The sequence below is a fragment of the Tasmannia lanceolata genome, unplaced genomic scaffold (assembly GCF_043159265.1).
Source record: "Tasmannia lanceolata isolate RefF3 unplaced genomic scaffold, GAP_Taslan_0.1 ptg000021l, whole genome shotgun sequence".
NCBI lineage: Eukaryota > Viridiplantae > Streptophyta > Magnoliopsida > Canellales > Winteraceae > Tasmannia > Tasmannia lanceolata.
This window is the reverse complement of record NW_027518698.1, coordinates 5,159,638-5,186,545: the sequence shown is the minus strand read 5'-3', so window position 1 is coordinate 5,186,545 and position 26,908 is coordinate 5,159,638. Positions and strand designations below refer to the sequence as shown.

The 26,908-nt window shown below is 42.1% G+C and overlaps 1 protein-coding gene across 1 annotated transcript; it reads left to right on the top strand.

Moving 5' to 3' along the window:
• Window positions 1-11,413: 11,413 nt before the first annotated feature.
• Window positions 11,414-25,105, top strand: LOC143855535 (uncharacterized). The gene is made up of 3 exons (XM_077365687.1): window positions 11,414-13,740; window positions 23,362-23,704; window positions 23,797-25,105. The coding sequence occupies exons 2-3, from the start codon at window positions 23,528-23,530 to the stop codon at window positions 24,784-24,786; spliced, it is 1,167 nt and encodes a 388-aa protein (XP_077221802.1). The 5' UTR covers window positions 11,414-13,740; window positions 23,362-23,527; the 3' UTR covers window positions 24,787-25,105.
• Window positions 25,106-26,908: the final 1,803 nt, after the last annotated feature.

The following is a 26,908-nucleotide window of genomic DNA, read 5'->3' as shown; positions in this document are numbered from 1 at the left end:
ACAGAGTATACAATACTCTGTTTTTTCCACGTTGGTTTTTTTTTTTTTTTTTTTTTTTTTTTTTTTAGAGGTGGGAATGAGGGAGATCAAGAGAGTAGAGCTTGAGAAAGGGAGAGCTTGAGAGTTGGAGAGTTTAGAGCGAGATCGAGAGGGCTGAAAAACCGAGAAGCAGAGTGGGAGATATGGAGAGATGAGAGGGAGAAACCTGTGTAGAGAGAAACAGAGAGTGATGGATGGAGAGAGGGCACTCAAGACCGAGAGATGGGGAGGCTGTGTAGGGAAGATCCCACATAGGGTGTTGAGAGGAGGAGGCCAAAACAGAGGTTGATCAGCAGCCGAGAGAAAACAGAGGGTGACAAGATCTTTTAGAATATTCGACTTTCTTTGGTTTTTTTCAAAACACCAATTCTCTTGCTGCTCCCTCTTGGAAGATCTGTGATCTGTGTGAGTTGGAGAGCTGTGAAACAGAGAGGGTGAGGATGAGAAATAGAGAGCTGTGTGAGATAGAGAGGGAGTTGTAGAGAGTCGGAAGATTGAGAGAGACGGTCTTCTCTTTCTCGAAGAATCTCAGAACTACTGCTATCCTCCCTCTTCTTCTTTTTTCTTGTTTTTTTTTTATCAAAACTCCTATTCCCCTCCAGCCAAAACCAGAGCCTCGACTTTTTTGTTCTCCTTTCTTTCCTTTTTCCCCTCGAGAGCTAGCCTTTTTTCCTTTTTCAATCAAGAAATTGCCCATCTCATAAGCCAATGGAAAAGGGAGTTGCTGAAATGCTCCTCTTTTTTATTAGAATGTTTTTTTCTACCTTAATCATGCTTGCCAAGATAATTTCTTCAACTAAGACAAGAAAGAACCCAAAGATTTTGGCTTCTTGCTAAACTTGAGAGAACGAGAATCAGCCAAGATTCCCAGAATTGTATTTTGCCATAAGCTTAATATAGACCTTTCCAAGAAAAATAAGGGAAGAGATTTTGCTACTAAAGATAAGATCTTTCATTTTAAAGTGGACCCCACCTAAAGTAAACGAATTTTGCTTGTAGACCAACACTAGAATTTCCTTCTTTTGATATTTTTCTAAGTCTCATGAGGATCTCATTCTCTAGAAATTATGGGTCCCACTCAAATTTGCCAAACCCCCATGAAATTAAATTAGTTGTTCTATGATGGTGGGCCCTAGGGTAGGATTTTGATCCACAAACCAAAACGCGGGAAGAGAAAGGAAAATATCAGCCATCAGATTGATGGGCTAAACATGAATAGACCGTGCCCACAACCCCTTTCCGATAAGGCGATCGGAGCGGTCCATTTTATGGGCCACAACCGAAATAAATTATGACGACTAAATCGCTTTAATGAAAATCACTCCATTAATGGGCTGCCACCTTAAAGCTTGAATTACAACAGTCGAAAGCCCATGCTAGATTGGCCGAAATACATTATGGTAACCATGTAAGTCAGCTTTGCCTATTCGATCCCAATAAATTCAGAACTCATGCTTTTTTATTAAAAACAAAGCGGGGCACATTTGCTTGACCCAAATCTAGTCAACAGGTTCAATGCGGGCCCACTAAATAGGTCCAAATTCTTTCTAGATTTAGCTTCTGGAATAAACATTCAACACTTGGCGGAAAAATGCAAGACATGGCGAAAATGACCGAAAAGATCGAGAAAACATACAAGGCGGACACGGGAATAGAAAACACTGAAAAATTGATAGCGAAACCCTAATTTCTTTATTGATCAAAGCGGAGCAAAATGGGGTGTCTACACTTACATTGTTGATGAAGTCCTGCTTGGAAAAGTCGTAAGACTCCTTGATGAAAATGGAGAAAAATTAACAGAACCTACAAACCTGGACCAACTAAAGAAGTACTATGCTTAGATACACCAGGAGGCCGTCCTTGGTCGATCAGAGTTTAAAAGCCAATAACCTCAAAGTCAAAAACCGTTTGCAAACCCTTTGGGCCTGAAAAAAAAACCTTCTTTCTTTGATAAACTCAAACCAGGGGCATCTTTTCAGACGATCTTTTATGACTTGCGTCATAAAAGATATTGAACCTGAACTACATCATGACATGATCCCTTTCTACAGGGTACGTAGGCAACCTGATCAATTCAGGTTCGGTCACGTCATTCGCAATCTTTCAAAGAAAAAGAAAGAAACCAAACAAAAAACAAACAATCTTTGGAACCCAAAATGGGCGAACTACGCGAACCTGATTCCCATTCCTTTGGGGATACGTAGGCAGTCTGGAGGGCCAGATTCAGTCAAAATACATGAAAACTTACAAATGTTTAACTTGTTTGAACGCAATCCTACCTAAAAATCCTTCTGGTGTATTTAGGCCCAGGTTTGTAGAGAAACAGAAAGAAAAAGAAAAAATGAGGGAGTCTTAGACCCGTTAGACTGAAAACCCGCAAGGGCGGTCTAGGCAAAAGTTATGGTCATTCACCCGCTAAGCTGAAAACCCGAAAGGGCGGCTTAGGAAAAAATCAGGGTGTTGAGCCTGCTGGATGGAAAACCTGCAAGGGCAGGCAGTCCAGGCAAAATATAAGGCATGCGGTCCACCAGATTGAAAACCTAAAAAAGGCGATCTGGTCATGGTAGTGACTTCATAAAGGACAGAACTTCTGGAAGCCAGCTGGACTTTCATTTTTGTTGTGGCACTACTCCAAAGTCTGAGTAAGCACTAGTAAAGATTCTTCTGACACTCTCTAAGCTGGAGATTAAGACTAAGCAATCCAAAGGGATAATAACCATGATGGAAATACCTGAAAGAGGAATGAAACACTTTAAATACGGTTTTCAAAAGATTCTAAGAGTGGTAGACTATAGCATCTTAAAACACTTATCAGGCTAAGAAGCAGATTCAGTCTCTCTTAGATTCTAAGTCATGTGTCCATTGAAGTCCTCGTTTGTTGGTAGTCAAAGTCCCTTCTCTATCAAGTCAAGGTCAAGTTCCAGAGTCCTGTGTGGGGAGTCCTGTGTGGTTAGTATCCTTCCCAAGGCTGGGGTGATAAGGAAAAAATGATGAAGTTGTATCTCCTCAAAGGTGATACAAAGCCGAACAAGAGTTCAGAAGAATGGCAGGTTCTCAGACCCATTCGAAGCACTAGCAGCTGGCAGAAATGAAAGAAAGATGTCAGTCAGATTCAGTCTGTTCTATATGAGAAAAGTTTTGTAACCTCAAACATTCAAGAAATGAAAGCCTTTTGCTGTTCTTTGTTATGTTTGCTCTCTTATGAATCTGTCAAGGAAGTAAAATCATACTAGGGGCATCTTTTATGACCTGAGTTATCAGGTCATAAAAGATGTCAAGCTAACAATAATATTTGAGATGGCTATTCTCAACAAAGGAAGAGAAGAGGAGGGTGAACACATTATTTGAATTCAACTTCTCAGTAAAATTTCATTGAGAGTCTGCCTCATTATCCCCAGCAGAGTTTCTACTCACAAACGAAGTTTGTAATCAAGCCAAGCATTCAAACCTAACCGAATTCTCTCTGAGAGCATCCGCCCCGAGCGAAATACCATATTCTCCCTGAGAACATTCGCCCCGAGCGTAGAAAAAAAAGAAAATTCTCCCTGAGAGCATTTGCCCCGAGCGTAGAAAGAAAGAAAATTTTCTCTAAGAGCATTCGCCCCGAGCGTAGAACCATATTCTCCCTGAGAGCATTCGCCCCGAGCGTCGAACCATATTCTCCTGAGAGCATTCGCCCTGAGCGTAGAACCAAATTCTCCTAGGTAACTGTAGACACCCCATTTTGTTTTGTTTTAATCGACAAATAAATTAGTGTGTTAAATCCATGTGAGAACCCCCTCTATCATTGATTTATATGTTTTAGGTCATTAATATCTTGATCTGACTTTACGGATCATCAATCGGGACAAAATAAGCTAGGGTCACTTCATAGCCCGGACCCTGATTCTATTCCGAGACCCGATTTCCGTAAATCGTTAGATCAGTGGCAGATCATGACCTGGGTCTAACCATCCAAAACCACCTAACCTCTCCTCTCATCCTAACCATCCAAACCTCACCTAACCTCACCTAACCTCTCCTCTCATCATAACCATCCAAACCTCACCAAACCTCACCTAACCTCACCTAACCTCACCTAACCTTACCTAACCTCACCTAACCTTACCTAACCTCACCTAACCTCACCTAACCTCCTATCCCATTCTCCTATAAATACCCTCTCATCCCACCATAAAAAAAAAAGAAGAAAAAGAACCCCTCTCTTAGAAAATTCATCCCTCTCCCTCATCTCTTCAAGGGTTCGGCCATCCTTGCCGGATCGGGTGATTTTATACGTTGGGTGATATATATCAAAAGCAGTCATTATCAAGCAAGGAATCATCTTCAAGGAATTACCATCAAAGAAAAATCAAACACAAAGTGGGTTTCCAAAGAGGTAGGCATTTATTTCAATTCTATGTAGGGTCTGTTTTCATGCATATCTTTTACTTTAAAAGAAAAACCATGTTAGGAAGCATGTAGGGTCTGTTTTCCCCCTGGTTAGCCTCTGGTTAGACCCTGGTTGCACCCAGGTTCGCTGCTGGTTGCACCCAGGTTCGATGCTGGTTGCACCCTGGTTCCCTACTGATTCGCACCCTGGTTCCCCTGCTGGTTGCACCCTGGTTCCCTACTGGTTGCACCCTGGTTCCCTGCTGGTTGCACCCTGGTTCCCTACTGGTTCGCACCCTGGTTCGATATTGGTTCGCACCCTGGTTCCCTGCTGGTTCGCACTCTGGTTAGACCCTGGTTGCACCCAGGTTCGCTGCTGGTTGCACCCAGGTTCCCTCCTGGTTGCACCCTGGTTCCCCTGCTGGTCCGCACCCTGGTTCCCTGCTGGTTCGCACCCAGGTTCGCTGCTGGTTGCACCCAGGTTCCCTGCTGGTTGCACCCTGGTTCCCCTGCTGGTTCGCACCCTGGTTCCCTGCTGGTTCGCACCCTGGTGCACCCTGGTCCGCACCCTGGTTTGTACCCTGCTTCCTCCTGGTTAGACCATGGCTAGTCTCGGGTTTGCTCCTAACTTAGACCCGACTCACTAAACCCCATACCCATAAGCCTTAAACCCTATAACCATAGCCACACATCAACCCAAGCCATACCTTTGTCCACTCACTGAGGCACACCATTTATCCATAAATTTGGTTACATTAAATCTAACCCAGCCAGGCCACCTGCAGCTTAAGTCAAAACGCCCCAATACAATCCAACCAAGTGGGATCCCAACCCAGCTCAACTGAGTCAACTCTAGCCAACCTCCCTAGTCGAGTTGACCCAACTCTCTAGTCGAGTATGCTCAACCTCTTTAACTAATTGGACTCTCCCCTTAGTTGACTCAATCCAATTCCTTAATCAACCCATCCCAATGCAACCGAGTCGCATTCGACCAAGTTGCGGCCTTCCATGTCACAACCGAGTCATTCCCCTATTCTACTAATGCCCTTTTACACCTAATAGAACTTCCTCCCTTTTGCCTAACCAAGTCATATCCCAACACAATCTGAGTCGCATGTTTGAATCCATTTGGCCGAATCTCATAAGCCCGCCCATTTTGAATTCCCAAAATTCAAACCCTTGATGATTCCTGTATGCTCAATTCTTTGATGCAAATTCCCAATTCCAAAATCTCATTGCTAAATCAATGTTTCTGAATCTCAAGTCCAATGCTCAAATACAAACCCGATTCCTGATCCAAATACCAATCTTGTTTTCCAAAATCCAAGCAACCTCCCCAGTGGAACTACGTGTGGCTTGATCCCCATCACGGGGTACGTAGGCAATTTGGCACTCCCAAGTTCAGTCGCACCTTTCTCTATCTTTCCCATTCCCTCACACTATTCATCATCTCGATTCATCTCGTGTCTCTCGGAACCATTGGATTATGGTTTCCGTCGTAAGGACCCTTAGAGCCCAATTTAGGAACACCGGTGTCGTGTCGTGTCCTAAGTTTTAGGGAGTCTTAGGTTTTAGGGAGTCCTAGAGTTAGGAGTCCAGCCTCATCACGGACGTTTGCTATGTATAGCAACCGTGCCATAGGTCTAGTTACACTAGTCACCCAATCTTTCCCTAGGACAAGCCTAGTAAACTAGGATGTAGGCAAACCTGCATTAGTCTAAGGGACCATTTGCATTTAGATGAGAATCATATAGCATCTTAGATGAAATCTTAAGATAATAAAATCCTCAACTTGAATTAAATAACTTCTCCTAAAACTGTTGAAACAGTCAATCCCGTCTAGGTCGGTGTCCTAGTTGAGTTAGGCATAAGTAGCTTAGCTTAGGTGCACCGAACTACGTCGACTCTGATCCCAGTGAGGCTTGGGTACGTAGGCAGCTTGGATGTCTGATGGCATACCACCCGCGAGTCGGCACCACAAACAAATTGTGGTGTTTTGTATATTAATTTTCTTGTAAATGCTTAATCAAATCACTTAGGATTTTCCATGAAATTAGAATTCTAGGAGAACTTTCACTTAGAATGAATCCAGACAAATTAATAAATCAAGATACACATCTAGGATTCACATTAAAATTAGATCATAGGATGCATGTCACTTAGTTCGCACATTAACATAGAGTTGAATGAGCCATTTAAAATAAATTTAAAAGAATTAGCTTTTGGAATCGAAGACCGATTATCGGGCAGGAATGGTGCATGTGGCGGATAACTCCCCATACCTTCCATTCTCGTAACCAGGTAGCGAGTCTAGATTTCTGGTTAATTACGGGTCCTAGATCCCACATCTAGGTGGCGACTCTGTCAGTCTCTTTCGTGTGGAATTCGGATTGCCTTAGTGATCCCAAGTTCACAGGAAAGATTAATTCAAATCAATAATTAAATGCACACGCCAATCGCGTGGATACGAGAGACCAAGAGAGAGAGAGCGGCGGCTCGCGCCCCACACCCCTCTCGCGGGATCAGGGTACCACAGTTTGGCGACTCTGCTGGGGACCACCTAACTTCATTAAAATTCCAAAAGATAATTCATTTGAATTTAATTTAACTGGCTCATAAGAACTCTATCTCTTGTATACTTGTCAGATTAGTTTGTCTTGTTTTATTTTCTCATCACATTTTACTCAAACTTAATCTAACAAAACCTGAAGGCATCATAGATCGCGCGAACTTATTGCACACACTTACATCACTTGCATCTAAACTCTTGCATCTCACGTGCACACACGTCCTATTTTAGGAACCCGGAGTGTTATCTAGCATGGTTGACTGGGATTTCATCACCTGGTGCCTCTGTGCTAGAGAAGCATTCCACCCTTAGCCTGGTACCTTTATGGTACGTAAACGGATCTCTTGTTCACGTACTGATACGCCGGACACTGGTACAGTATATCGAGCAGGGATTCGCGCTAAGGGAACTCTTGACCTTACCCCTAGATTAACCTACACATGCATGTAGTATACGAACACATGTGCATCACGTGTGTGAGCCTAGTTTAGGATATCCTACCCATTGGTGTCTAGATTAGGCCGTGGTCCATCTTCCAATGGTCACGATCGGTCCTTATATACACGAACAAAGTCATGAGTCGAGATTCTCTCTCCACTCCGATAGATTAGGATTAAGGTTGATGCCTTCAGGTAACACTGATAAAATGTGAAAAAAAAAAAAATTCCCTTTGGGTTAGGATATAAATCCCATCATTTCCAAAGATCTCATAGGATTAGTCATTCATGATCTATCCGTTGAAAGCAATCTTATGCTATCTCATCTAATCTTTTGATCGTGCGCCTTTCGTTCTTCTGTCATACGATTCGATCGTATCTTCATGCCATCCCCTAACTGGCAGATGCAGAATCTCACAATCTTTCGATTATGCGTTCTCATGATCTGATCATGCCTGGTCCAGATAATCCAATCTTGCTTGTACCCCTGGTCTGTTCCTCCTCTAGGGGCTACCTTTTTCAAGATTATTTTGCTAAGTCCTTCAGAGTTCACTCTCAGAATCCTTGAGCTAGGGGCATTTCCCTATGCGAATCAGTCATCATTGTCCAAAATTGAAAGTATCAGCCATGATGATGTTCAGAACGAACCAGCCTTCGCCGAGCCTTCAACGCCAAACAGTTGCAGCAGTTAAAGTTTTAGTCACTTACTATTTTATGTTGAGTCAGTCATCATGGTCAGTATAATTGTTGAGTCCAGTCTTACAGTTAAAGGTCAATGCCTAGTCCAGGCAAGTTATCTTCTGTTTCCCTTTCTTATTTAGAGTTGTGAATCCTGAGCATGTTCAGGATAGGTCGTCTGATGTAATAGCTTTTCTTTAAATAAAATTTCAGTCAGTTCCAAAAAGTTCACTTGTGTCTGTTCTTAAGTGTGCTTCTGATCTTAAAATAAGACTCCCTCTTCAAATGAGGACAAAATTGACGAAACTCCACTTGAGTCACAGCAATTACTTGAACGAGAGGAGGAGCGCCAATCCCAACCTTTCAAAGATGAAATTGAAATGATAAACACTGGCACTGAAACTTTGATTCAGTGAATGCCGATTGAAAATACATTACCCTCTAAAGAGTGTGAAGAATTGATAAAATTATTTCAAGAATAAGAAGATTGTCTAGAAAAGCTACAACCGATACCAGGGGCAAGACATAGATGGAAAGCTCAAAGAAAATGAAGAAAGTGAGAAGATATATGCTATACAAGGGGCATAGAGTGGAAACAACTTTCATATTTCCAATCAATGACCTTGGTTCTCAAATTCATAACATAAAGCCAACAAATTCAAGATGAAAAGTTCAAGAGCAAACAATGAAAAGTGATCATCAGATATCGAGAGTACGAATCCATAGATGGAGGATGTCAAAGAACAAGTTTCACTCTATGAAAATCAAAAGCACGTATTAGAATCTTGGAAGAAGAAGATCCATTATCTCTTACCTGGAAATGCCGTCAAATTCTGTGAAAAAAAAGAAAAGAAAAAATAAATAAATAATCAGTACCAGAGGGACCCTAGTAACCTAGATCGATTCCCAATTTGAACATCGGAAGGCCTCCTTTGGCCGAATAAATCCCAAAATCAGAACCCAACGTCAAAAGAATACCGGTTTGCAAACCCTTCGAGCCTGAATCAAATTTTCTTGAAAACCCATCAAACTAGGGGCATCCGCCCCGAACTACGCGAGACCTGATCCCTACACTGGGGTACGTAGGCAGCTCGGTTAAACTGAGTTCGGTCGATTCAAAAAAGAAAAGCAATTCAGTCGATCCAAAAAAAAGAAAAAAAAAAGAAAAAGAAATTCAATCCTTTCAGAAAAAAGAGGGACAAGTTCCTAAAGAAGAGAAGTCAATTTTTCCAGAAAAAAAAAGAAAAATCAATAAACATTCGAACAATTTATCTTCAAACTAGGGGCATTCGCCCTGAACTACACACAACCTGATATGTAGGCAACCTGTTCACAGGTTCGGTCGAAATCTTTGTTGAAACCTTAAGCCATTCTTTGAAAAGCCCTATCCTACCTATAAAGTCCCTCCGGTGTTCAGATTTAATGATCTAGGTCCCGAAACACAAAAAGAAAAAAAAAAAAAAAAAGGACGGAGTTTGAAGATCTGCTAGACTGAAAACCTGAAAGGGCGGTCTAGGCAAAATTTAAGATCATTTCCCTGCTAAGTTGAAAACCCGAAAGGGCGGCTTAGGCAAAAGCTAAGGGGATAGCCTGCTGGATCGAAAACCTAGAAAGGTGGTTCAGGCAAAAGTTAAGGCTAGCGCGGTCCGCCAAGTTAAAAACCCTGAAGAGGTAACTTGGTCACGGTAAGAGAATCAGTATAAGAAGGCTACAGCCGGTATCAAGACTGAAGATCAACTGAAATTCAAGCAAATTCAAGTGATATCCTCAAAACTGGGGGCATTGAAGCTAAGCAATCTTAAGGGGTGTAATTAAATCCTTGAGGCATTACTGTTTCAAGGAAGAAGTCCCATGTGCACCAATTGAAAAAAAACATTCCTTGAAAGGATAGACTTACCAAATAAAATATTAACTAAGTCAGAAGTATTACTGTGTCTGTCAGTGTAGTCAGTCAATCTTTGTCATTCTATGTTCACTCCTTCAGAGCTGCTCAATCTTTTGAGTAGTGCATTTTATCTAAGTTTTCTCTTTAAAAAGAGTCAATCGTCGTCCTGGTGTCCAAATGATGCAACTGTCTCGGTGAAGAAGGCCCAGCCTCGTCAGCTCCCTGCGATCGTATGAAGGAGTTCGAGAATCTAGTCAAACAGCTACATTTCAAAGAAGATCAACTCAGAAGAGTTCAGAAGTAGAAACATCAGAAAGCCCAACTTTCGTAAAAAGATCATACCCCAGGAAGGCACCTTAAGCTTGGAAGAACCTCAGATGCAATGGTGGTTGAGCCAATTTCTCAGAAAGATGAACCATTCAAATTCATAATTCCCTTCCGGTTAGTTATCCTGGTCAAGAAATGTTTATCTAAACACCTGTCAAGAAGCAGATCCCGCTTTTCCATGTTAATATCCAAGAGAGTCGTTGTTCTAAATTACCAATCTCAAATGTCTTGTTCAAGGTTTCAGTTATCAAAATTCCCAGAAGACAAGACCAGCAGTCTCTTTGAGAAAAATCTTGTTGAAGTTTCATAAAAATGTTCCTAATCCATTCTTGCTAGTAATGGTTCTTCGTTCCAAAGGTTTGCCGTTTCATCATTCGTCAAAGTCCTAGTTTCCAACATCTTTGTCGGGCACGATCCATAATATCCCCGATTTCATTGAGTTCAAAAAAATAAAAAATTCATCAAATCCAATCTTACGTCAAATTCAAGTTCATGGAAAATCTCTAAATTCTTCGAGCCCGTTTGTGAACGGTACCTCTTTTCTCGAGCCCATTTGCAAATGGCCTCGTCTTCTCCTTGAGCCCGTTTGTGAACGGTGCCTCATCTCTCGAGTCCATTTGTGAATGGTTTCGTCTTCTCCTTGAGCCCATTTGTGAACGGTGCCTCATTTTCTGAGTTCATTTATGAATGGTCTCATGTCCTCCTTGAGCCCGTTTGTGGACGGTGCCTCATTTCTCAAAAAATCAAAAATTCATCAAATCCAATCCCCAATTCAAAAAATCCAATCCTACGTCAAATTCAAATTCATAAAAATCTCTAAATTTTTCATTGTTGAATTCATCAATCAAAGCTATCTTGTGTCGTCGAGCCCGTTTGTGAACGGTGCCTCATTTCTCGAGCCCATTTGTGAATGGTCTCGTCTTCTCCTTGAGCCCGTTTGCGGACGGTACCTCATTTCCCAAAAATAAAAATTCATCAAATCCAATCCCCGATTCAAACAAATCCAATCTTACGTCAAATTCAAGTTCATGAAAAATCTCATGTCCTCTTTGAGCCCTTCTGTGAAAGGTGCCTCATTTCTCGAGGCCGTTTGTGAATGGTCTCGTCTTCTCCTTGAGCCCGTTTGCGGACGGTACCTCATTTCCCAAAAATAAAAAATTCATCAAAACCAATCCCCGATTCAAACAAATCCAATCTTACGTCAAATTCAAGTTCATGAAAAATCTCATGCCCTCTTTGAGCCCGTTTGTGAACGGTGCCTCTTTTCTCGAGGCCATTTGGGGATGGTCTCGTCTTCTCCTTGAACCCGTTTGTGAACAGGTTTCTCATTCTCTGAGTCCATTTGTGAATGGTCTCATGTCCTCTTTGAGCCCGTTTGTGAACGGTGCCTCTTTTCTCGAGGCCATTTGTGAATGGTCTCATCTTCTCCTTGAGCCCGTTTGCGGACGGTACCTCATTTTCCAAAAATAAAAAAATTTATCAAATCCAAATCCTTAATTAAAAAATAAAAATAAAAATCCATTCCTACGTCAAATTCAAGTTCATAAAAAAATCCCTAAATTCTTCGAGCCCGTTTGTGAACGGTGCCTCATTTCTCGAGTCCATTTGTGAATGGTCTCGTCTTCTCCTCGAACCCGTTTGTGAACAGGTGTCTCATTCTCTGAGTCCATTTGTGAATTGTCTCATCTTCTCCTTGAGCCCGTTTGTGAACGGTGCCTCATTTTCTGAGTCCATTTGTGAATGGTCTCGTGTCCTCTTTGAGCCCGTTTGTGAACGGTGCCTCATTTCTCGAGTCCATTTGTGAATGGTCTTGTCTTCTCCTTGAGCCCGTTTGTGAACGGTGCCTCATTTCTCGAATCCATTTGTGAATGGTCTTGTCTTCTCCTTGAGCCCGTTTGTGAACGATGCCTCATTTCTCGAATCCATTTGTGAATGGTCTCGTCTTCTCCTTGAGCCCGTTTGTGAACGGTGCCTCATTTCTCGAGTCCATTTGTGAATGGTCTCGTCTTCTCCTTGAGCCTGTTTGTGAATGGTGCCTCATTTCTCGAGTCCATTTGTGAATGGTCTTGTCTTATCCTTGAGCCCGTTTGTGAATGGTGCCTCTTTTCTCGAATCCATTTGTGAATGGTATCGTCCTCCTTGAGCCCGTTTGTGAACGGTGCCTCATTTCTCGAGTCCATTTGTGAATGGTCTTGTCTTCTCCTTGAGCCCGTTTGTGAACGGTGCCTCTTTTCTCGAATCCATTTGTGAATGGTATCGTCCTCCTTGAGCCCGTTTGTGAACGGTGCCTCATTTCTCGAGTCCATTTGTGAATGGTCTTGTCTTCTCCTTGAGCCCGTTTGTGAACGGTGCCTCTTTTCTCGAGTCCATTTGTGAATGGTTTTCTATCCTCCTTGAGGCCGTTTGTGAACGGTGCCTCATTATCCAAGTCCATTTGGGAATGCTTCTTATCCTCGTTGAACCCGCTTGTGAGCGGCGTCTCATCTCCTTCTAAAAACTGTTTGAGAGCGATCTTTGTCCTTTTCCTTCAGAATCCATTCGAAAATGATATCTCATTCTCTAATTGCCCGTTTGTGAACGGCGCCGCATCGAGTTTTTTTTTTTTTTTTATTATTCAAGTTCTAGGGTTTCATCTAAGGTTTTGCATTATGTTAAGGTGCGTTGTGTCTAGAGAGTCCTTTGTCGATTAAAGCTACGCAAAATGGTTCTGTCATTTTTAACTTTGGTATTCAATGACTACGTCATCTCTACCAAAGAGGGGCATCTGTAGACACCCCATTTTGTTTTGTTTTAATCGACAAATAAATTAGTGTGTTAAATCCATGTGAGAACCCCCTCTATCATTGATTTATATGTTTTAGGTCATTAATATCTTGATCTGACTTTACGGATCATCAATCGGGACAAAATAAGCTAGGGTCACTTCATAGCCCGGACCCTGATTCTATTCCGAGACCCGATTTCCGTAAATCGTTAGATCAGTGGCAGATCATGACCTGGGTCTAACCATCCAAAACCACCTAACCTCTCCTCTCATCCTAACCATCCAAACCTCACCTAACCTCACCTAACCTCTCCTCTCATCATAACCATCCAAACCTCACCAAACCTCACCTAACCTCACCTAACCTCACCTAACCTTACCTAACCTCACCTAACCTTACCTAACCTCACCTAACCTCACCTAACCTCCTATCCCATTCTCCTATAAATACCCTCTCATCCCACCATAAAAAAAAAAGAAGAAAAAGAACCCCTCTCTTAGAAAATTCATCCCTCTCCCTCATCTCTTCAAGGGTTCGGCCATCCTTGCCGGATCGGGTGATTTTATACGTTGGGTGATATATATCAAAAGCAGTCATTATCAAGCAAGGAATCATCTTCAAGGAATTACCATCAAAGAAAAATCAAACACAAAGTGGGTTTCCAAAGAGGTAGGCATTTATTTCAATTCTATGTAGGGTCTGTTTTCATGCATATCTTTTACTTTAAAAGAAAAACCATGTTAGGAAGCATGTAGGGTCTGTTTTCCCCCTGGTTAGCCTCTGGTTAGACCCTGGTTGCACCCAGGTTCGCTGCTGGTTGCACCCAGGTTCGATGCTGGTTGCACCCTGGTTCCCTACTGATTCGCACCCTGGTTCCCCTGCTGGTTGCACCCTGGTTCCCTACTGGTTGCACCCTGGTTCCCTGCTGGTTGCACCCTGGTTCCCTACTGGTTCGCACCCTGGTTCGATATTGGTTCGCACCCTGGTTCCCTGCTGGTTCGCACTCTGGTTAGACCCTGGTTGCACCCAGGTTCGCTGCTGGTTGCACCCAGGTTCCCTCCTGGTTGCACCCTGGTTCCCCTGCTGGTCCGCACCCTGGTTCCCTGCTGGTTCGCACCCAGGTTCGCTGCTGGTTGCACCCAGGTTCCCTGCTGGTTGCACCCTGGTTCCCCTGCTGGTTCGCACCCTGGTTCCCTGCTGGTTCGCACCCTGGTGCACCCTGGTCCGCACCCTGGTTTGTACCCTGCTTCCTCCTGGTTAGACCATGGCTAGTCTCGGGTTTGCTCCTAACTTAGACCCGACTCACTAAACCCCATACCCATAAGCCTTAAACCCTATAACCATAGCCACACATCAACCCAAGCCATACCTTTGTCCACTCACTGAGGCACACCATTTATCCATAAATTTGGTTACATTAAATCTAACCCAGCCAGGCCACCTGCAGCTTAAGTCAAAACGCCCCAATACAATCCAACCAAGTGGGATCCCAACCCAGCTCAACTGAGTCAACTCTAGCCAACCTCCCTAGTCGAGTTGACCCAACTCTCTAGTCGAGTATGCTCAACCTCTTTAACTAATTGGACTCTCCCCTTAGTTGACTCAATCCAATTCCTTAATCAACCCATCCCAATGCAACCGAGTCGCATTCGACCAAGTTGCGGCCTTCCATGTCACAACCGAGTCATTCCCCTATTCTACTAATGCCCTTTTACACCTAATAGAACTTCCTCCCTTTTGCCTAACCAAGTCATATCCCAACACAATCTGAGTCGCATGTTTGAATCCATTTGGCCGAATCTCATAAGCCCGCCCATTTTGAATTCCCAAAATTCAAACCCTTGATGATTCCTGTATGCTCAATTCTTTGATGCAAATTCCCAATTCCAAAATCTCATTGCTAAATCAATGTTTCTGAATCTCAAGTCCAATGCTCAAATACAAACCCGATTCCTGATCCAAATACCAATCTTGTTTTCCAAAATCCAAGCAACCTCCCCAGTGGAACTACGTGTGGCTTGATCCCCATCACGGGGTACGTAGGCAATTTGGCACTCCCAAGTTCAGTCGCACCTTTCTCTATCTTTCCCATTCCCTCACACTATTCATCATCTCGATTCATCTCGTGTCTCTCGGAACCATTGGATTATGGTTTCCGTCGTAAGGACCCTTAGAGCCCAATTTAGGAACACCGGTGTCGTGTCGTGTCCTAAGTTTTAGGGAGTCTTAGGTTTTAGGGAGTCCTAGAGTTAGGAGTCCAGCCTCATCACGGACGTTTGCTATGTATAGCAACCGTGCCATAGGTCTAGTTACACTAGTCACCCAATCTTTCCCTAGGACAAGCCTAGTAAACTAGGATGTAGGCAAACCTGCATTAGTCTAAGGGACCATTTGCATTTAGATGAGAATCATATAGCATCTTAGATGAAATCTTAAGATAATAAAATCCTCAACTTGAATTAAATAACTTCTCCTAAAACTGTTGAAACAGTCAATCCCGTCTAGGTCGGTGTCCTAGTTGAGTTAGGCATAAGTAGCTTAGCTTAGGTGCACCGAACTACGTCGACTCTGATCCCAGTGAGGCTTGGGTACGTAGGCAGCTTGGATGTCTGATGGCATACCACCCGCGAGTCGGCACCACAAACAAATTGTGGTGTTTTGTATATTAATTTTCTTGTAAATGCTTAATCAAATCACTTAGGATTTTCCATGAAATTAGAATTCTAGGAGAACTTTCACTTAGAATGAATCCAGACAAATTAATAAATCAAGATACACATCTAGGATTCACATTAAAATTAGATCATAGGATGCATGTCACTTAGTTCGCACATTAACATAGAGTTGAATGAGCCATTTAAAATAAATTTAAAAGAATTAGCTTTTGGAATCGAAGACCGATTATCGGGCAGGAATGGTGCATGTGGCGGATAACTCCCCATACCTTCCATTCTCGTAACCAGGTAGCGAGTCTAGATTTCTGGTTAATTACGGGTCCTAGATCCCACATCTAGGTGGCGACTCTGTCAGTCTCTTTCGTGTGGAATTCGGATTGCCTTAGTGATCCCAAGTTCACAGGAAAGATTAATTCAAATCAATAATTAAATGCACACGCCAATCGCGTGGATACGAGAGACCAAGAGAGAGAGAGCGGCGGCTCGCGCCCCACACCCCTCTCGCGGGATCAGGGTACCACAGTAACATTTGCCCCGAGCGTAAAACCAAATTCTCCTTAATAACATTCGCCCCGAGCGTAGAACCAAATTTCTCCTTGAAAGTATTTGCCCCGAGCGTAGAACCAAAGTTTATTCCTTGAAAGCATTCGCCCTGAGCGTAGAACCAAATTCTCCCTGAGAGTATTTGCCCCGAGCGTAGAAGCAAATCTTTCTTGAGCATTCGCCCCGAGCGTAAAACCAAATTCTCCTTGAAAGCATCCGCCCCGAGCGTAGAACCAGATTCTCCTTGAGAGCACCTGCCCTGAACAAACAACCAGAGTATCCCATTTCAAGACCCAAGAGGCACCCATCCCATTGGAAGACCCCTGATGCACTTATTCCATTTGAAGACCCCTGAGGCACCTATTCCATTTGAAGACCCCTGAGACATCCATTCCATATCGAGACCCCTGAGGTATCTGATCATTCCAAAACTTCAATTTGTGCAAAATCATTTTCCTTTATTCTTTCTTCCTCAACAAATCTTGGGCCAGTCAAAATGTGTTGTCTGTTCAGCTTTGACATTCGCGAGACAAGCACGCTCTACCAAAGAGGGGCATCTGTAGACACCCCATTTTGATCGTGCCCTAAACCTCCATGTTTGTACAAAAACCCATCAAATCAGTGATGTAGGACCCCAAATTGTACCCTAAACTAGGTTAGGGTGTCACCAACGTCCCTGCAAAATTCCGTCGAAACCCGAGCATGTTTACCTAGCAAATGAGCCAAGATAGTATGCGTAGTGCAATGCAGAAGGGGGGGAATTTATCCTGAGAGGGGGGCGAATTTATCCTGGAAAGGACGTGCTTGGCCAAATGGGACACGATCCGTTCACGCGCTTATCAAATTCCAACTAATGGAGAGGAAGCTCAGCTAGATAGCCATATTATTAGAAATTCCAACTAATGACATAGGGACCTACCAGAATTTGGCCGGAGCTCCAACGGGAATGACCGAAAAAAATGGAGAATAGAAGGGTTAGGGTTTCGGTAGGGAAGCTCTTTATCTCTCTCTCTCTCTAATTAGGTTAGAAAACCCTAAATTAGTGAAAAATGAGGCTTAAGTGGATATTTATAGGAATCTTTGGGGATGATATTGGCACTACCAAGATTGATGGGCGCGCGATTGCACGGGAAAAATGACAAGCGCACAATTTGTCGTGTCCTATTCGCCCCCTGCCAAGACCTCTTCAGGATAAATCACCCCCCTTCTGCATTTACACTACACACACTGTCTCGGCTCGTTCGCTAGGCAAATTAGCTCACATTTCAATGAAATTTTGCAGGGACTTACTTGGGATCCTAAACTACTCTAGGAAGATAATTTGGACACTAATTCAAAGATTTGGAGGATTTTACTCAAAATACGGTGTAAAAGGGTTCGATCAAAATGAGGTGCCTACACTCTCAAAGACGGGATTCTCAGCTCAACAGGGAGAACTGCTTCCATTCCGTACACTAAAGAATACGGAGTCACACCTGTTGAAGATCTGATTGATGTCCGATAAGCCCATAAGGCATATGGAAGTTTATTCGACCAATCCTTATAAGTCTCAGTCATCTTACTGATAATGACTTTGATATTCTTGTTTGCTGCCTCTACATCCCCGTTTGTTTGAAGTCTATAAGGAGATGACTTGTGATATTTTATCTTAAACTCTTCACACAAATCAACTCATGAGGTACTCCGTATCTGCAAATAATGTTTGTACGGATAAACTTCGCAACTGTGTTCGAAGTTATTGAAGCATATGATGCAACCTCGATCCACTTTGTAAAATAGTCAATACCTACCAAAATGTACTCATGTCCGCTTGAGGATCTTGGATTAATCTTTCCAATTATATCAGTCCCCCACACTGAAAACGGCCACGGCGAAGTCAGAGAGTGCAACTCCGAAGGAGGAACATGGATAAGATTTGCATAAACTTGGCACTTGTGGCACTTCTTCACGTAAGTAAAGCAATCTGCTTCCATTGTAGGCCAATAGAATACAAGTCTCAAAATCTTTCTTGCTAACAATTTCCCATTCATATGAGGTCAACAAACTCCCTCATGGGTCTGTTCAATAAGTTCTCCAGCTTTATCTTCATCAACACAAAAGAGTTGTATGCCATCAAATGACCTTCTGTACAGCTCTTCACCACAAATGATGAAGTTATCAGCTAACTTCTGAAGAGTCTTCCTCTCTTTGCTTGAAGCTTCTGGAGGATGTCCCTTGCCTGAAATAAGGTTTCTAATATCTGTGTACCAAGGCTTCCCATCTGGACACCTAGCTGATATCTCGATGGCATTCACGTGAGCTGGGGCCCACTGTAGTCTGACAACTAGTGGTTGAACCTCCATTGTTGCAGAAATATCTAACATCGAGGCCAAAGTAGCCAAAGCGTCCTCAAAATGATTTCTGGTCCTTGACAAGTGAGTGAATGTGATGTTCCTGAACTTCTTGACCAGAGATTCCAAATACGTATTATAAGGGATAAAAAAAAGGATTAATCTATTTTCTCGAGTTTTTCATTGCCCATGAATCTGGAAAATGATCAGGATGGAATCCTCAAACACATCAATGTCTCGAACTTACAAAGCTAAGGCTGCCTCAAGTCCGGCGATACAAACTTCATATTCGACCATATTGTTTGTGCACTCAAACTGCAACTTAAGCCACTTGGTACTCTGAGTCTCTTCTTCAATATCCATGATCTCTTTATTAGGAAATTTTGCCTTTAAGAAAGTATTTTCTTCTATAGGAGCATCAGCCAACTGCTCAGCAATGACTCGCCCTTTAATAGATTTCTGAGTGACGTAAGTGATGTCAAACTCGGATAACAATAACAATCACCTTATAGTTCTTCCTATAAGGGCGGGTTTCTCAAACAAGTACTTTAACGGATCCATCCGTGATAGCAAAAGAACCTTGTTTGACATCAAATAATGTCTAAGCCTTTGGGTTGCCCAAACTAATGCTAGACAAGTCTTCTCCAAAACAGTGTACTTTAATTCATACTCTAGCATCTTCTTACTAATATAGTAGATAGGCCTCTCCCTTTTAGTTTCTGGATCTTGCTGAGCAAGCATGCAACCCATTGCTGTATCCGTAATCGACAAGTGCAACAGCAATGGCTGGCCTAGAATGACAGGTGATTGAACAGGAGGTAAAGATAAGCACTGCTAAACTTTCTCAAAGGCCTCATGACACTCTTCATTCCATTTCGTCGAGGAATTCTTCTTCAAAAGCTTGAAAATGGGTTCACATGTCATTGTCAGATGTGCTATGAACCATCTCAGATACTGAACTTTTCCAAGGAAACCTCGGATCTGCTTTTCGTTTTAGGTGGCTCCATCTCTTGGATTGCCTTGATCTTTTGTGGGTCCACTTTAATTCCTCTTTCGCTGACTATAAACCTTAAGAGTTTTCCTGATGTGATGCCAAATACACATTTACTCGGGTTTAAGCGAAGCTGATACTTTCTGGTCCGCTCAAAGAACTTTCTTAAGGCAACATCGTGCTCAGGTCAAGTTTTCCCCTTTACAATCATGTCATCTACATAAACTTCGACCTCTTTATGGATCATATCGTGTAAAAGAGTTGTAGCAGCCCTCTGATATGTAGCACCAGTATTTTTCAGACCAAACGACATCACTCTATAGCAGTAAGTACCCCATTGAGTAATGAACACTGTTTTCATCATATCCTCAGGTGCCATCTTAATCTGATTGTAGCCTGAGAACCCATCCATAAAGGATAAAAGAGCATGTCCAGCTGTATTATCCACCAGGAGATCAATGTTTGGCAAAGAAAAGTCATCCTTAGGACTTGCCTTGTTCAGGTCTCGAAAATCGACACACATTCGAATTTTCCTGTCCTTTTTGGGCACCGGTACAATATTTGCAAGCCACTCGGGATATTTAATCACTTGAATAAATTTTACTTCTAACAGCTTCTTTACTTCTTCATACACTTTCAATTCCCACTCCGTTTTGAGTTTTCGGAGTTTTTGCTTCTTTGGTTTAGCACCAGGGATTAAGGGTAAGCGATGCTGAACAATTTTTCACTTAATCCTGGCATGTCATCATATGATCAAGCAAAAACTTCCTTGAACTCTTTAAGTAGGGTGATCAATTCCTCATGCTCCTTAGGAGATAAAGTTTTGCCAATCCGAATCTCCCGAGTTAAGGTTTCGTCACCAATATTCACGGTCTCAATCTCCTCTTCGAGTGGCTTTGCTCGGCGACTCTCCTCCTGTTGGATCATGTATCTGATTTCAGGGGGAGTGTCGTCGGCATCATCGTCAGAGGGGGAGTCTTGATTCTTATTATTAAGATTATAAGATTTTAAAGCAGATTCAGTGGATGAAATAGAAATAGAGACAGGAATGTACTTGCCCTACTCGGGACCACCCTTGGATTTTCAAAAGGGATGGTCGAAACCCTAGAAAATAAGGGAAAAAGAATGGTCAAACCCTAAAAAATCAGAGCAATGGAAGCTTCTCTCGTCCTCAGTTTCATCTCCTTCATCAATCTGTAGTGGAGATTAGAGTTTCACGGGCATATTTGGGCTTCTAAATGTCACAGAAGATTAGGGTTTCACGTCTCCTTCGCCAATCGTAGACGAGGATGGAAAAGAGGGAGCAAAAGACACGGGAGATTAGGGTTTCACGTCTCCTCGATCGTCAATCGCAGACGAGGATGGAAAAGAGGGAAACGAGGGAGCGGGAGAGAAAACCCAGGGAGTGGGTAGCGCGGGAGAGAAAAGCTTGGAGGGAAAAGTTTGGCGCGAGTGGGATTTTTTACTTGTTTTCTCCGGAGATATACCAGCGGGCGGCTAAACAACCGCGCCTAAATACCTACATTCAGTAGCGGTTTTCAAAACCGCTGCTAACTGACCGCTGCTGATTGATGAGTTTGTTGTAGTGATATAGCATCTTAGATCGAGTCATAGGATAGTAAAATCTACTCAACTTGAACTAAATAATCTCTCTTAAACTATTGAAAGAGTCCTTCCAGTCTAGATTGGTGTCTTAGATGTCTTAGGCATGTAATTTAGTTCAGGCACCGAACTACGTCGACTATGATCCCAGTGAGGCTTGGGTACGTAGGCAGCTTGGATGCTTGATGGCATACCAATCACGAGTCGGCCCCACACACAATCAGTGGGGTTTTTTAGGGTAGTTTTATTTTCTTTCATCATTTAAAACCTTAAATTAAAATTGATTAAATCACTTAGGACTTTTTTCCAAATTAGAATTTTAGGAGAACTTTCACATAGATTGAATTCAAATGAATTAAGAAAATCAAGATACACATTAGGAAATGCATTGAAAATAGATCTTAGGATGCATGTCATATAGTTTGCACATTAATATACAGTTAAATGAGCCATTTAAAAAAATTCAAGAGAGTTAACTTTTGGAATTGAAGACCGGATTATCGGCCAAGAATGGTGCTTGTGGTGGGAACTCCCCATACCTTCAATTCTCGTAATCAGGTAACGAATCTAGATTTCTGGTCAATTATGGGTCCTAGATCTCTCATCTTGGTGGCGACTCTGTCATTCTCTTTTGCGTGAAATTCAGATTGCTTTAGTGATCCCAAGTTCACGAAAAAGATGAATTAAATCAATAATAAAAAATGGCACACGTCATTCGCGCGGGTACGAGAGACCAAGAGAGGCGGGTCACGCGCCGCTCCCCTCTCTCGGGATCGGGTCCCACAGACTGGCGACTCTGCTGGGGACCACCTAACTTCATTAAAATTTCAAAGGATAACTCATTTGAATTTAGTTTAATTGGCTCATAAAAACTCTATCTTATATGCTTGTGTTGCTTTTTGCTAGATTGTTTTGTATGTTATGCTTTAGTTTCTTATCACACTATACTGCATTTTTAATCTAACAAAAATCTGAAGGCATCATAGATTGCGCAAACTTATTTCACACACTTGCATCTAAACTCTTGCATCTCACATGCACACCGTCCTATTTTAGGAACCCGGAGTGTTATCTAGCATTGTTGACTGGGGTTTCATCACCTGGTGCTTCCGTGATAGAGAAGCATTCCACTCTTAGCCTAGTACCTTTATGGTGCGTAAACGGATCTCTTGTTCACGTACTGATACACCGGACACTGGTACAGTATATTGAGCATGGATTCACGCTAAGGAAACTCTTGGCCTTACCCCTAGATTACCCCACACATGCATATAGTACGAACACGCGTGCATCACGTGTGTGAGCCTAGATTAGGATATCCTACCCATTTGTGTCTTGATGTAGTCCATCTTCCAATGCTTACGATCGGTATTAGGTACACAAACAAAGTCATGAGTCGAGATCCTCTCTCCACTCCGCTAGATTAGGATTAGGGTGGATGCCTTCAGGTAACACCAGATAAGGTGTAAGAAAATTAAAAGCTTTCCCTTAGAGATTAGGATATAAATCTCATCTTTTCTCAAGATCTTATAGGTTATCTTCTTAGATTATCCCTCATGTACGATCTCATCTTGATTGTATCCTTCTTCACCTATGATCCATCTATCAAGAACGGTGATTCTATCTCCATATTCCTCTGATCCCATAGCTTTCATTGGTTTCATCTTCTAAATTTTTCTTGCCTAATCTTATCATTTTGAGGTTTAGAAAGTCCATTTCATAGGTCCATTACCTCGTCAGTCTTTGTTCGGATCATTGTCAAGGTTGTCATTTCCTCTCAATTGTCTGTTCATCAGTCTCTCATACTTAAAGATGTATTTGAAGAACTCATTGGTCTCATTCTAATCAAGAAAGTCCATTCCATGACACCCGAGTTTGAGCTTCTTGCATTCCTAGTCTAGAATTATGTTCCTTTGTACTAGGAGCATGATTCAAACCTTCTTTCTTTATACCCAAGTGTTCATTTCCGTAGTCCTTAGACTAGGGGCATTCTCATTTACTCATCATGTCTTCATTGTCATACCTTACTCATTTCAGGATTCATTCTGTCATCCCATTGCTTGCAAAGGCCACAATCATCTCTAATCATAGAGAAGAAATACATGCTGAATCTCAATCTTATACCTTGTGCTTATTGTTTCCATGTCAGGAGCATTCACCATTGATCACCCTCAAGCAACTTGGGTTCGAGTAGACTCTCGTCTGGTCAGGAAGTCAAAAGCTTCTCCTTCATCTCCATCTACACCCACGGTAGAACTCGTTGAGAACCTTCAGACCAATAAACTTGAAGTTATGATGGCTGCACTCCCGAGCAAATGAAAGAAATCAAAGAAGATAGTCAGTTTCTTAAAGCCCAATTCGCCGAGAAGTTTGGTTCATCACCTTCAAAGGGCAAGGAACCCATGAACCCTGTCATGTCAGAGCTTCATCCTAAGCCTATGGTGATTCCCATTCCTCAAGGCCCATTGATGTTACTGATGAAGAACAATATGGTGAGGAGAACTACAACTCGATCTCATTGCTAGTTGATAAGTCGGTTATGGAGAAGTTGGAACAGCTAATTAAGAAGGTTGATAATATGCAGATTCAAGAGCAAGGGGACTTTAACTTAAATGATCTCACACTCTTCCCGGAAATTCGACTTCCGAAGAATTTTCAGATGCCAGACTTTGACAAGTATGATGGCACGGGGTGCCCTACTTCCCATCTCCAGATGTTCACTATCATGTGCCAACCTCAAAACTTATCTCCTGAACAAATGGCCCAGCTTTTCTCGGTTTCTTTAACTAAGGTAGCTAAGAGGTGGTTTTTGGGATTGGACAAGACCCGCTATAGGACATGGAAAGACATTTTTGAACAGTTTGTGAAGCAATTCAAGTATGATGACGGGGCAGAGATCACTAAGAAAGACTTGGAAAAGACCAAACAAGATTCAAGGGAGTCTTTCTTGACATTTGTGAAAAGATGGAGGGGGTTGGCAGCACAGATGATTGACCGTCCTACTGAGAAAGAGCAAGTTCAGATGATACTAAAAAATCTGTCCCCTCAGCTCTATTATCACATGTCTCTCCAGTATTATCCTGACTTCGAGCACCTCATTATTGCTGGCACACAAATTGAAGAAGCAATGTCACAAGGGGTGTATAACCGAAGCAATCCTAATATCCGAGATTTTAAGAAGCCTGCACCCGCACAGCTCAAAGAGGTTGGCAGTGTCTCTCGTGCCAATCCTCAACTGCCGAGACCTCAGAACCCTATAGTCATGGATTATGATCAACCCATGGTCGTACCCCAGCAGCAACCAAAGAAGGATTTTGATCCTCTACCTGTTCCACCTTCTAAAATCCTACAAGATTGTTTAGCTTCAGGGCGCATCATTTTGCCTCCCATTAGACCACCTCCCAATCCTTTACCCCGAAGTTGGAGAGCACATGAGCACTGCGATTACCATCAAGGCCCGGGCCACGTCACTGATCGATGCATAGCCTTGAAGTATGTGATCCAGAGGCCGAACGTTATCAATAATCCTATGCCGACTTATGCAATACCGCCGCCGGCAAATCTCAATATTTAAGACAACCCAGGGTTGAAAGAAGCACAGGTCCAGTTGTGAAAGGGGGTTGAAAGTACCATCATGAGCCGCCTTTGCCAAGCCTCCAAAGACAGACCTTTGCAGCGTTTAAAGTTAAAGTTTCAGTCATTTACTATTTTGTGTTGAGTCGGTCAATATGTTAGTTCAGAAATTAAATCTAGTCTTACAAGGTTATAGAGTCAACGCCTAGTCCGGGTGCATCTTTTTCTGCATTTATTTTCAAGTCCAAAATTTGTGAATCCTGAGCATGTTCAGGATAGGTCATCATTTGTAGTGTCTTTCTATTAAATGAAATTTGCTTCCCAATAATGTTTCAGTGATTGCTTCTGATCTTAATAAATAAAAATGAGACTCTCTCCTCAAATGAGGAAAAAGATACCGACGAAACTCCCCTTGATGGACAGCATATGTTCAAACAAGAGGAAGAGGGCCGGGCCAAGCCTCTCAAAGAGGAAATTGAAATGTTAAACATTGGCATGAAAATTTTAATCCAGTAAATGCTAATTGAAAATGCATTACCCTCCAAAAGAGCGCGAAATAAACTCATTTCGATGATAAGAGGATTATTTAGAAGCGCTATAACCAATACCAGGGGCAAGACACAGATAGAAAGCTAAAGAGAATGAAGAAAGTGAGAGACATATACTATACAAGGGGCATGGATTGGAAACAACTTTCATATCTCCAGTCAATGACCTTGGTTCCCAAATTCATAATATGAAATCAACAAATTCAAGATAAGAGTTCAAGAGCAAATATTGAAAAACGATCGTCAAATATCAAAAATTACGATTCATAAATGGAGGATGTTAAAAAATAAGTTTCGCTCCATCAAAGTTAAAAGTGCATATCAGAATATTGAAAGAAGAAGACCCACTATCTCTTACCTGGAAATGCCGTCAAACTCTGTGACAAAAAAAATAATAAAGAAAATTTATCAACCTAAATCAATTACAAACCTGAACATTGGAAGGCCTCCTTTGGCCTAACAAATCCCAAGTTCAAGACCCAGTGTGAAAAAGAAAATCATTTTTGCAAACCCCTTTGAGCCTGAATATTATTTTCTTTCAAAACCCATTATATTAGGGGCATCAACCTCGAACTACACGAGACCTGATCCCTACACTAGGGTACGTAAGCAGCTCAGTTAAACCGAGTTCGGTCGTTTCAAAAGAAAAAAATTCAATAGTTCCAAAAAATAAGAAAAGAGAGAGTCAATCAATCAAAAGAAAAAAGTCAATCGAAAAAAAAGAAAAGAAAATAGAGTCAATCAAGAAAAAAAGAAGAAAAAAGAAAAGAAAAATCAGTTTACCTTCAAACTAGGGGCATCTGCCATGAACTACGCACGACCTGATTCCTATACTGGGATACATAGGCAACCTATTTACAGGTTCAGTCGAAATTTTTACAAAGCCATAAGCGTTTTCTTTGAAAAAGCCCATCCTACCTATAAAGTCCTTCCGGTGTTCAGAATCAAGGATTTAGGTCACAATGCAAAAAAGAAAATAAAAATAAAGAAAAGAACAGAGTTTGAAAATCTGCTAGACTAAAAACCTGAAAGGGCAGTCTAGGCAAAATTTAAGATCATTCCCCTGCTAAGTTGAAAATCTGAAATGGCAGCTTAGGCAAAAGTTAAGGTCAAACTGTCCGCTAAGTTGAAAACCTGAAAAAGGCGACTTGGTCAAGGTAAGAGAAAATATCTAAGAAGGATATACCCAATATCAAGATCAAGGACTCAAGAAGTTCAAGCAGGCACACTCTAAATCCTCAAAACTATGGGCATGAAACCAAGCAATCCAAGGAATGTTAATCAAATCCTTGAAGTATTACTGTTTTAAAGAGGAAGTCCTTTGTTTGTCAATTACAATACTACTCATTGAAAGGCCAGACTTACCAAATAAAATGCTAACTAAGTTAGAAGCATCACTGTGTGTCCGTTTAGCCTTGGTGAAAGAGATAAGGCGTCAGCTTATCTGCAACTGTACTTGACCCATACAAATCTTGATGGAAGAACTTCAGGAGTCGTCATATGAAATATTCGGTTTAAGCAAGCCACTTCAGAAAGAATTTAGAAGCAGAACGTCAGAAGGCACAGTTTCCATAA